The following is a 12,550-nucleotide window of genomic DNA, read 5'->3' as shown; positions in this document are numbered from 1 at the left end:
GTGTGTGTGTGTGTGTGTGTGTGGCCGTTGCGATGTGGTTTTATTCCCCAAATTCTCACCAGATAGCAGCAGTGATGAATATTCATGATGACCTACATTCGGGTGTTATTCTCAGAATGCCCACATGATGGCAGCAGAAAACAAATTTTTATGATGACATAGACCTGAATGGTTTTTTCAAAATATCTATGAGATGGCAGCAGAGAACACTTTTTTATGACTTGTACTATTTTATGCCCAAGATTGACACAAATGTCAGTAGAGAAAAATTTATAACGACATATACTGGGGTGTTATTTTTTAAATACACAAGACTTAGCAGTAATATCTTTCCTCGACAGGCACTGAGGTGCTATTCCCTAAATGCACACCAGATGGGAGCAGAGAATAATTTTTTTTTTTTTTTTACTTTCACTCGTGTAATTTCCAGAAGTACACAAGATTGGGGCATAAAGTGAATTTTCATGATGACTTACAGTAGGTTTTATCCCCCAAATGCCCAACGGATCACAATGAAAAATATTTGTTGGTGATACACACCTGGAATTTTCAAAATGCCCAAAAGATGGGAGCATGACTTACACTCCTGTGTTATTACCAAGATTCACATGAAATTGGAGTAGAGAAGATTTTCCTAATGATACACCTTGGGTTGTTATTTTTGTAAATGCACATGAGATATAGCAGCAGAAATAACATTTTATGATATAAACTGTGGTGTTATTCCCAAAATTCCCAACAGATGGCAGCACAATATAAATTTTTATAATGACATGTCATGATAAATAACTGACATGTTATTTTCAAAATGCCATGAGCGGAGAATAACTTCTCATAACATGTACTCCTTTGCTTTTTCAAGATGCACTGAAATGGCGGCAGACTAAACTATAAGAAAATGCTCTTGAGCGTTATTTTCAAAATGCACACAAGATAGCCACAGAAAAATACACCCACTGTGGTATTATTCCCCAAATGCCCAACAGATGGAAGCAAAAAATAAAATTTTATGATGATATACATTTAGGTGTTATTTTCAAAATGCCCACGAGATGGCAGCAGAGAATAACTTTCATGACTTGCACCCTTGTGCTATTTCCAAGATGCTCACAAAATGATGGCTGAGAAAACTTCATATGAACAGACCCTTAAATGACATTTTTAAACTGCACATGAAATAGCAGCAAAAATAAAATTTCAAGACATGCATTGCGGTGTTGCTCCCAAAATGCAGACAAGATGGGTTGAGAGAACGAATATTCAAGATGACAAACACCAGGGCATTATTCCTAAAATGCCCACCAGATGGCAGCGGGAAGTAAATTTTTATTACGTACACTCTGGTGTTTTTCTCAAAATGCACACAAGATGGCAGCCCAGAATAACTTTATTTTTTACACTCTGGTTTTATTTCTAAAATGCACACAGATGGCATCAGAGATAACTTTTTATTACTTACCTTCTGATGTTATTCATAAGATGCACAGTAGACGAGGGCAGAAAAAAAATTCACGATGGCATACATTTGAGTGTTATTCTCAAAAAAGTTCACAGGATGGTAGCACAGGATGAATATTCATGATGACTTACACTGGGGTGTTATTTTCGAAATGCCCACGACGTGAAAACAGATCATTTTTCGTGACATGCACTTCTGTGTTCATCCCAAGATTCATAAGAAATGAGAGCAGAGCAAGATTTCATAACATCATGCCCTTGGGTGTTATTTTAAAAATGCACATGAGATGGCAGAAATAACTTTTCATGACATGCACTGTGGTGTTATTTCCTAAATGCTGACTAGATGGAAGCAGAGAATGAATATTCATGATAACAAACAGTCGAGTGTTATTCCTAAAATACCCACCAGAGGGCAGCAGAGAATAACATTTACACTCATGTTATTCCAAGATGCACAGCAGATGAGAGAGGAAAATATATTTTCAGGAAGGCATAGAGTCGTGTGTTATTCCCCCAAATGCCTATCCAGAGGCAGCAGAAAATAAATTTTTATGATGACATATACCTGGGTGTTATCTTCAAAATGCCCATGAGATGGCAGCAGAGAATAACTTGATGACACGCATTGCTGTGTTTTTCCCAAGATGCACACGAAATGGCGGCAGAGAAAAACTCTTCATAACAACATGGCCATGGATGTTATTTTCAAAATTCACATGTGATAGCAGCGAAAATAACATTTTATGACATGCACTGTGGTGTTATACCCGAATTGCCCACAGTATGGCAGCAGGAAATAAATTTTTATGATGATATGCACTCGAATGTTAATTTCAAAATGCGGTCGAGAGAGTAGTGGAACAAACTTCATGACCTGCACTATGGTATTATTTAAAAAATGCCCACTATTTAGCAGCACAGAAAGACTATTCATGACAAAATCTCAGATGTTAGTCTTAAAATAACACGCATCATGTGGGAGCAAATGACAAGTTTCATTACTTTCATTCTGGTGTTATTTGCAAGATACGCACTGAATAAGGGCCGAAAATAAATTTTCATGATGGCATTCACTCGGGTGTGAGTCACCAAATGCCCACCAGATGGCAGCAGGAAATAATTTTGTGACGACATATACTTGGGTGTTATTTTCAAAATGCCCACATGATGGCAGCAGAGAAAAAATTTTCATGACATGCACTCCTGTGTTTTTCCCAAGATGCACATAAAATGGGGACAGAGAAAAACTTCATAAAGTCATGACCTTGGATATTATTTACAAAATGCACACGAGATAGAAGAAATAGCTTTACATGACATTCACACTGGTATTATTCCTAAAATGCCCACCAGATGGCAGCAAAGAATAAATTTAATACTTACATTCTGGTGTTATTCACAAGATTCACACTAGAGAATACATTTTCATGATGGCATACACTTGGATGTAGTCCCAAAATGCCCACGAAATGGCAGCAAAGAATAACTTCATGGCATGTACTCCTGTCTTTTCCCCAAGATGCACACAAAATGGAAGCAGAGAATAACTTTTCATAATGACATGCCCTCCGGTGTTATTTTCAAAATGCTTGCAAGATAACAGCAGTAGTAACTTTCCGTGACATGCACTCACTGTTATTCCCAAAATGCCCACCAGATGGCAGCAGTGAATGAATAGTCATGATGACAAACACTCGGGCGTTATTCTTAAAATGTCCACCAGATGGCAGCAGAGAAAAAATTTTAATTGCTTACACTCTGGTGTTATTCGCAAGATGCACACGAGATGGGCGCGGAAAATAGATTTTCATGACTTGCACTGTGGTGTTATTACCAAAATTCCCACCAGATGGCAGCAGAAATAAATAGTCATGGCGACGTACACTTGATGACATATATAAGGGTGTTATTCTCAAAACGCACACGAGAGGACAGCAGAGGATAATAAATAACTTTTCAGGACATGCGGGTGTTAATCCCAAACTTCCCACCAGATGGCAGCAGAAATAGTCATAATAACCTACACTTGATGACATATACTTGGGTGTTATTCTCATCATGCACACGAGATGGAAGCAGAGGATAACAAATAACTTTTATTGACTTACACTCGGGGGTTATTCCAAAAATGCACACAAGAGGGCAGCAGAGAAGAACGTTTTCCTGCTTTAAGGGCTCTGCCCACTTAGTAAAATAAGAATTAAGATTCGTGGTACTAAGTTCACTTTGAAATAAATCTTGTTTTAGGCCCTTCACATGCCTCATCTAACATATTGCTTCCATTTACCAAATGAGGCAGGAAATGTATTATCTCCATTTTAAAGATATTTAAACTGAAGACTGATTCTAACACAGTTCTGAGTCCAGGACTCTACACTCACACAGGATCTTGGACAAACAGAGTAATCCAAATCGCCTTTACAGCTTTGGGTTGAATCTTGATCACTCTATTTGAAGAAAAGCTGCACATAACCTAATGGTCCAGCTTGCCATGTACTCACCCAAGCTAGTTCTTGTTCTGGGACTTGGACAGGTAGCTGGGGATGGGGACAGGTGGGGAGGAAGAAGGTGGCCCGGTCCGCACAGGAGTACGACCAGCACCAGATTCCTGGTGCTGTGACGGCGACTTCCCCACCTCCACTCCCTGCTGTCCTCTGGTCTTTTGAAATCTGTTCTTCTTCAAGCCAGAGCACCGGCCTGCTTCTGCCCATGTTCCCTTCCTCTGAAGTCTCAACTTACAAGAACTTCCTGGCTGCTCAGAATGGAGTCGAGGGTGGCTGTTTCCTTGTCGTGGGGTGCCTGAGCCCACACGGGCACAGAGGTGACTTCTGGCCCAACCACCTACTAACTGTGTGACTTTAGGAAAAGAAATAGAAACTCGGTTTCCTTCTCTGTTAAATGAGGGTGACCGCTCCCTCTCGGGTGGCTGTGAGGTGGTGCACGTTAGCCCAGCACATGATCAGCATTTCTTCTCACTCTTCCCTTTAGTCTTTCCTCTACTTTCTAGGGCCGGATAAATCAAGAATTTAGCAAATAGTCTCCTTTAAGCAGAATGAGGGATCAATGTCCAAATAGCCAGAGTCCCCCCTAAGTGCTGAGTCTGGTATCTGTGCCGGCTTTGTCCTCGAGGCCGTACTGACCACAGCGCTTCTCCAGACTTCACACCTCTGCTCTTCTCCAGACTCGCGGTCGCTGCCTCCGCTCAGGCCGGCGCCACCTCTCACCAGCCTTCTTACTGGTCTCCCTGCTCCTGTCCATCTCTGCTCCACTCCGAACTTCGCCCTGTGACCAGCTTGATCTTTCTAAATTAGGGATATAATCCTGTCACTTTCTATGCATAGAAATACCAACAGCTTCGCCCACCTTGAGGAAAAGTCCCTATCGTGGGCACAGTGCAGAGATTCTTTATCAGGCGCATTTGTCTCTTGGTCTCATTTCCTACCCTAAAACCCCAACCCGAGAAAAATAAACGCTAATAAATGGTCTCCAAAATAAGGAAAATACAAACACACCAATTAGCCATCCAGGAAAAGCTGTGTCCTCATCTACCTCCCCCAACCTTTTTGGCACAAAGGGCCGGTGCTGCTGTGCGGATCTAGCGCCTGAGGACCTGAGGCGGAGCCGAGGCGGTGATGCTGGCGCTGGGAGCGGCTGCAGATGCAGACGAAGCTTCGCTCGCCAGCCGCTCACCTCCTGCTGTGCGGCCCGGTTCCCAAGAGGCCATGGACCAGTGCCAGTCTGCGGCCCAGGGGTTAAGGACCCCTGGATTATAAGGGTCAACACAGTAAAGATGTCAGTTCTCTCCAAAGTGATGTCCAAAGGCAATGCGATTCCTACAAAAACCTCAGCAATATTTTTTGTGGATATAGACAAGATATGCGCTACAATGTATGTGCAAAGACAAGAGAACTTGATAGTTAAAACAATTTTGAAGAAGTATAAAGTGAGAGGAATGACTCTACCCATTTTAAGCCTTATTAGCGAGCACCGGTCACCAGTCCTGCGTGGTTCAGGCGGAAGGGGAGACAGGGCAACGGCACGGAGCACAGAACTCCGAGAAAGCGTTCAGTGCGGGGCGGGCAGCACTGCCAACAAACGAGGCTGGAGAGATCGAACGTGCACAGGCAAAGAGTGAACCTCAATCTAAACATCTCACCCTGCTAAAAAAAACACTCGAAATGGATCATGGATTTTAATGTAAACAATAAAACTTCCAGAAGATAACGCAGGAGGGAATCTTTGGGACCCAGGGCTTGGTGAAGAGACGGCAAGTGAGTGATGGGGCTGAGCATGGGCCTGGGCCTGGCGAGTGGCCCAGTTCTGCCATCGTGGATGGAGTGGCCAGGGAAAGGCCAGCTCCTGCCAAAATCCTGCTCTGGGTGTGGAGACTCGGAGATGCCGACGATGAAGGTGGCGTCAGAGGCCTGGGAGACAGACCCCCAGCCCTCCATGGGGCGTGACCCCTGCAGGCCAGACTGGCTCAGCTCTCTGGGGCTCTGAGCTTCCCACGCCTATCAGCAGCCAGTCTAGAACCTGACTCCTGTGGCATGTCCCCCCAGCCCCGAGTAGAGACTCTGCCATTCAGAGGGTTTGGAGGCTGCCTGGGTGGCCTTAGGGCCCATCCCCCCACCTGTGGGCCCGCACACTCTGTCAGCAAGCCTGGGCACAGACACGCTGTAGACCGGTGCCCGCGGAGAGCCAGGGTGCACAGCCCTAGCTGAGCCCTGCAGGCCTGAGCCTGAGCTGAGGCTGCCCCAGTGGGAAGTGCCAGGACCTAGTAAGCCCAGCCTTCCTCATCCCCTCCACAGAGGGAGCAGTCTCCGTGGGCACCTTTTCTTCAGGGCTCCTTATGCAGATGGCAGTGGGGCCACAGGATCCCCACTGCTCAGTGGGAGAGGGCTACCAGCCCTGCCTCCACTCCTGGGGCGGGGGATGCGTGGAGGCCGCCGCCAGGGCCGCAGGGCATGCTCGGTGTCTGGTCCCAGTCAAAATGCCCCTGGGGTGGCCCCTCCCAAGACAGAGCCAAGACTCTGGAGCTCTGAGCAGGGCCTCCGAAGTGACACTGGGCAAAACATCTGAGCTTGTTTCACCACCTATAAAGCTGGAATAGCTATAAATATCGCTTCTCAAGACTATGCTGTCTATCTGGTGGCCACTGGCCACATGGGGCTATTCGAGCATTTGCACTTGGGACGAGTTAACTGTGAAATGCACAGTGGATTTCAAAGACTGAGTAACAAAACCCCCAAAAAGACAGAACATAAACTATCTTACAAATAATTTTTATATGATTTACAAGTAGAAATGACAGTATTTTGTATCTATGGGGTCTAATATGTTATTAAAACTTATTTCATCTCCTGCTTTTTACCTTTTTAAGGCAGTTACCAGAAAATTTGAAATTACCATGTGGCTCAAAGGGTAGTGGGGAAGATTCAGCCAGGCAGCCCCTGGTGGTCCGTGAACCTGGATAAGCCTGGGCCATCCCTGTGGCCACCAGCACAGAGCGACCGCTAAAAGGAAGTCCTTGAATCTTGTGTTTCATCTGGAAAACTCACAGTAATTTTGTATTCTATTGCACAATCAATCTGCGGTTCTTCTCATGAAAAAAAAAATTTAACAAAACTTGGACCTAAGTCACCACTTGAGGGGGCTGTGCCTCCTTCTAGCCAGTGGGCAGCGTGCCCCCCACACCCCGGCCCCGTGCCAGGGGCTGCGCCACATGCCCCGCAGGATGGGAAGGGGCCCCAAAATTGACTGACACATTTCAGACAAGACTTTGTTGGACCCCCCAAGACAGGCACTGCTGCCCGGGTGGGGCTGTTCCCAGTGTGGCCGCTTACGGCCCAGCCACTCCCTCGGCTGGATGTTTGTCTTAAGTGCTGGAGTTTCCCTCTCTCCTCCCCTCTGCTCTGGGCCTCTCTGCCAACAACTCACTCGCCCACATCACTCTGCCCCCAGGCCAGCTGGCTGCTTGTCAGCCATGTGCCCTTTCTGCTCACTCCCCGCTGTCCGTCATCACCAGTCTGAGGGCCAAGGCCTCCCGAGGCCTTGCCTGTCATCTTCCTCCCAGCTTCTCTTTAACCCGAGGTTGCATTTTTCCTAAGGCTGCACCTGACACCAAAGTCCCAGGGGCCTATGTAGACACAGACACACGGGAAGGCCTGCGTCAGACGCCCGGATGGCGGGCAGCGCTTTTATGTCACACTACAAAATGTCTGGGGAGGTGGAGCTTCAGGGACTCTTGAGTAGTGCTGAGACCTGAGCAGTCCATACGGCCTTTCTGGGCCTCGATTTCCCTATCTGGAAAACGGGGCCGATAATCCATGTGACCGTGGGCTCTTGCTTGTCCCAGGACTTCAAGAGAACTTTCTACGAAGCCTCCAAGTTGCCATCGATATGCTTTTTTCCAAATGAGTCCCCCTTCCTCAAAAAGTCTAGTCTCGAGTCAGCTTTCTCCCTGGTGTATCATGCTGCGGACAGGGACTGGGCTGAGGTCAGGATGGAAGGTAGACGCAGGCCTCTCACAAAGAGACAAGGACCCGTTAGCAGAACGACCCTTGGGCGACGGCTGCCAGAAAAACGACACTCAGAATGAATTTCCGAAGACACAAACACTTTTGCCAAAGTCGGACATGAGTTGGGGATGCTTCCACCGCCTGCCTGAGGGCTGGGCAGACCCCCAAAGCAGGGCCGGCCTGCTCGCCCCCGTCCACCCAGCGCCTGGGCTGCAGCCTCCTTGTTCTGCTCCTGCTCCGGCCCCTTTCCAAAGCTCTGCAGGAGCTCCGTGCTCTGGGAAACATTTCTGGAACATTTTAGAACCAAAACATTTTTCAACAAAACCATTTAGAAGCCCAGACCACTTTCAAAGCCAGCCCACTTTGAAACCCGACACTTTAAAATCCACTTTGCAAATCTGTGCCCCAAAATATTCTAGAAACCTAATGGAAGCAAGATACTCTGGAAGCAGACCAACCAGAAAAGGCAACACGGCTCTATCGGATTGTTTTTAAGCCCTGGGTGTTGTACACTGCTTTAAAATTACAGTGGCTTCGTGGAAGTCGCAGTTCTTCTAGAAGGTCCTGGGAAGAGCTGGGCTCACAGGAGTGCACGCTCGCTCACGGGACGCCCTTCAGCCTGGAAACGGGGCATCCGGGTCTGGGGGCGTCCAGCTCTCCACTCACGTTCCCTCTTCGACTCCCCGACACTGCTGCGTTCCAGCGACTGAGGCCGAGTCCGGCTCCCAGGCCCGTGGCTTGTCACAGCCCTGTCCATCCTTGCTGGTGTCAGCAGCCATTCCAGCCTTGGTGCAGCGAAGGGGCACGAGGTGACCGTGGGAGGTGGGTTGGACGATGCAGAGGTGGGCGCTCCGAACCCTGCCTCCCGGTCTCCACCCTATCCCGACCCACTCCTCCGACAGGCACGGTGAGCACACTGTGCGCCAGGCCTGGGTCTGCCCAGGGACCTCGCCAGTTCTGCCGCCTCCGGCCCAGCCCCTGATACAGAGGCAGATGGAGAGCAAGGAGCAGTGAGGGACACTGGGGACGAGAGGGGGCCACACGGAAGCCCTGGGCCTGCGAGCGCAGCCCTGTGCGGCCGAGGGTGTCGCCTCACTGCGTTTTGAAAGCAACTGCTCTCCTCCCGTTTTCTGGCCTGGCTGGGGTCGACAGTTTTCACCCAGGGCCTGTTCCCTCTCAAAGCAGAGTGACCTCCCCGTTTTACCACCAGACTGATGAGGGGTTCAGAGAAAGGAGAGACAGTGCCTAACCTGTCTTCGTGCAAGGGTTTCCTAGCAGCGCTGTTCACAACAGCCAAAATGTGGCGGCGACCCGACCGTCCACTGATGGACGAGGGTAAGGACACACGGCGGAACATGACTCAGCGCTAGGAGGGAAGGGAGCTCTGACATGCGACAGCACCAACGGACCTTTGCGATGCTACGCTGAGCGAATCAACAGAGTCACAAAAAGACAAAGGCTGCGGGCCCCAACTACGTGAGGTCCCCGTAGGTCAAAGTCATAGGGACAGAAAGCAGGAGGCGGGGCCAGGGGCTGGGGAGCGCGGGCGCTGGCCGAGCACGAGCCTCGCACTTCGAAGCTCTTGAGACGTTATAAGCAGAACACTGCCCCGGAAACTGGACAGGGCGCCATGTCTCTGCTGGCCAATCGGATGGCCCAGAAGGTGCTGAGCGGGAAGAGAGGGCGAGCCTTTGCTCACGCGAGGGTGTCAAAGCGCATCCAGAGTCCTGGCGTGTCACCGCCTGTGGGTGGCAACTCCAAACGACTGCACAGAGTAAAGCACAGAGCTCTGCCGGCCGCCCAGACCCACGCACGGGGGCCGAGGCACAGCGCTGCCACAGCTCCAGGGCCTGCGGCAGAGCGAGCGGACGTGTGGCGCTGTCACCCTGCGAAAGAAGGGGACGACGTGCAGACGAGGCCCCGACCGAGACCGGTCTGCGGAGCCCTGCGCTCCGAACACCGCTGCGCACCATCTGGGCCGGCACCGTATCCCCTTCTCGCTGTCCCAACGCAGATCTGAGCCTCGCATGAGTGTGGCCAGCCCCACATGCCAGGAAGCGTAGATGCCCAGGATGACCCCCCACCCGCCCCATCTCACCAAAGACCTGAGCTTCTGGGACCCGCCTCCCCAGACACACAACAGACACGCTGGGATCTCACACTTTAGGCCAGAGTTCCCCCAAGGCAGAGCCAGCTCGTCCGCGAGGTGGCCTAAGCCCGGAGCACGAGGTGCCACAGACAACGGAGGGGACAGGCGTGCCGGCACAGGTCCAGAGTGACGATGGCTCTTCAGACAACTGTCTGAAAGGGGAATCTGCACGTCTGCTGCGCCTGCTTCATGACAAGAAGGGACTTCAAAAGGAGGCACGGCCCGAGTCTGGCTCGTGAACTGCTCGCCACACACCCAGAGGCCACGGGCTCAAGCAAGCCGGCAGGAGCAAGGACACCACACAGCAGGGGCACCCGAGGGGACGGCTCCTGGGTCCACCGCCAGCTCCTCGGGAACTGGGCCTCAAGGGTCCGGTGCTATCGGTGGTCACACGTGAGGCCCAAACGCCACGAAATGACCACACTTTTCTCACCCGCGACATGCTCGCAGCAACCACTGCAAGGGAACTTGAACGAGACGTTTAGAAAGAGCCTTCCCGGACTAGCAGATAGGTCAAGACCACCACATGTGACAGCCCCGGTGCCAGTGACATCCTCAGCGGTGAACGTCACCAGAGCTGAACCCAACCAGCCAGGCCCGCGATGAAATTCACGTGAGGCTCGCCTTGCTGACGGCGGGGGATGCGCTGCAGGCACCGACTCCTGCCCGCACCATCCCCGTCACTGCAAACCCTGTGTCCGTGACTTAGAAATGAAAAGGAACCACTGGAGCTGACACCCTGCCTCTGCGACTGTGGCCTCGAGGCACGGCTTACCTTCGACTTGAGCTCAGACACGAAATGCCCATCTAACCACCTCCCTTTCCCGATGCACTCACTCCCCAGTAGAAGAGCACTTGCTTTGGAAGGATGTGTCTGTCGCGCTTTTACAAATACAGGTAAGGCCTGATTCCAAACTGAGGGGCCTCATTTTGCTGAAGACAACCAGGAAACGTCCCTTTCCTTAGCTGGGTTTCCAAGTCAAAACGCCAGCCATGACATCGCTCAGAGCCCCTCACTTTGTGCGTGTCTCACTCTGCAGGAATAACCACAGGAGCAGGCGGGGCGAGCAGATGTAACATTTATTCCATCATTTCCTCCTCCCCTTCTCATGTTAAATATCTGAAATATATTAATCTTAAAAAACAATATTAACACAGTACTCAGTGAATATAGGCAGTGGAGTAAACAGTAGGTCGAGATTGCAAAATCGTAGGTCATTTAAAAAACTGGAGTGCGGGATTCTGCCGCGTGTTCAACTGGGAGGGAAACGAAGCCATAAAAAAATAATATGTGGTGACCCATCGCTCCGTCCTCGGGAAGACGGGGCACAGCAGACCCTTCCTTTAGTTCTGACGTAACTGCACAAGCACGTTTTCGTGTTTGTTTGTTTTGGTGTGTGTGTGTGTGTGTGTGTGTGGGTGTGTGTGTGTGTGTTGTGTTTTTGGCGACTGGCATTTCCCCCAAACGCCTTCAGTCTCTGAGTAGGTTTTCGGGCTTGGGGTAGCCAAAGAGAACGAAGTCTGCTTCGTAGAGTTTGTACAGCTGCTGCCTCCAGGCCAGGGGGATCTGGGCGAACCAGTCCTCCTCCCAGCTGCTGGCAGTTCTGTTCCGGTAGCTGGGCGGGAAGTGGAGCCGCTTGTCCACCTTAAGGAGCCTCAGCAGCTGGGCGGCGTCCTGGTCCAGCGTCTCCAGCTTCCCCACAAAGTCGTACTCTATCTGGCAGGGGTGGCACAGGCGGTGCACTTGCCTCCAGTGCTCGTTGAAGGGCGCCAGCTTCTCGGTGTGCGGGTCCAGCAGGTACTGGATGAAGTTGGCGAAGGACACCTTGAGGCCGGCGCTGAAGGCCTCGCTGACCGAGGCGGGCAGGCTGGTGTGGTTGGAGTACATCCTGAGCATGGGCACGGCGAAGCGCCGGTAGAACTCCTCGTTCTCCAGCTGGAACTTGCTGCGGAAGGCGGAGATGAGGCGCACGAAGGGGTCGCGCACGAACAGGAACTTGGTGTACTTGCGCAGCTTGGCCTTCATGAGGTGGCGCGAGAACTTGCCGTAGCGGCGCCAGAACTTGTTGAAAGTCAGGTGCGTGCTGGAGTTGTGCACGTACTCGCGCGGGATGTCCAGCGGGTCGCGGTACGGGGCGCCCTGGTCCAGGAGGCTCTCGCTCAGGACGATCATGACGCGCTTCCAGTTGGTGCAGGCCACCTTGGGCACGTAGCAGTAGATGACGCCGTGCCGGTCGTCCACGATGAGGTGGTTCAGCTCGTAGTTGGGGATGTCGTCGAAGGAGCGCTCCTTGGTGGGGAACACGAAGCTGGCGTTGGCGCAGAAGTCCCGCAGGACGCTCCTGCGCGCTGCCTGCCGCGCGTCGGGGTCCGGGCCCGGCGGGGCGTCGCGGGGGGACCAGTCGTAGCCCCTCACGCTCTC

At 50.9% G+C, this 12,550-nt stretch overlaps 1 protein-coding gene across 1 annotated transcript in view; it reads right to left on the bottom strand.

Moving 5' to 3' along the window:
* Positions 1-11,191: 11,191 nt before the first annotated feature.
* CHST12 (carbohydrate sulfotransferase 12) overlaps positions 11,192-12,550 on the bottom strand; it is a 13,165-nt gene continuing 11,806 nt past the window's right edge. The window contains exon 2 of the mRNA XM_025049577.1: positions 11,192-12,550. This exon is cut by the window's right edge and continues 381 nt beyond it. Coding sequence (XP_024905345.1) covers positions 11,600-12,550 — 951 coding nt within the window. The 3' untranslated portion in view covers positions 11,192-11,599.

Source organism: Pteropus alecto, unplaced genomic scaffold (assembly GCF_000325575.1).
Source record: "Pteropus alecto unplaced genomic scaffold, ASM32557v1 scaffold56, whole genome shotgun sequence".
Taxonomy (NCBI): domain Eukaryota; kingdom Metazoa; phylum Chordata; class Mammalia; order Chiroptera; family Pteropodidae; genus Pteropus; species Pteropus alecto.
Note: the sequence above shows the minus strand (reverse complement) of the source record. Positions and strands in the feature narration are given on the sequence as shown.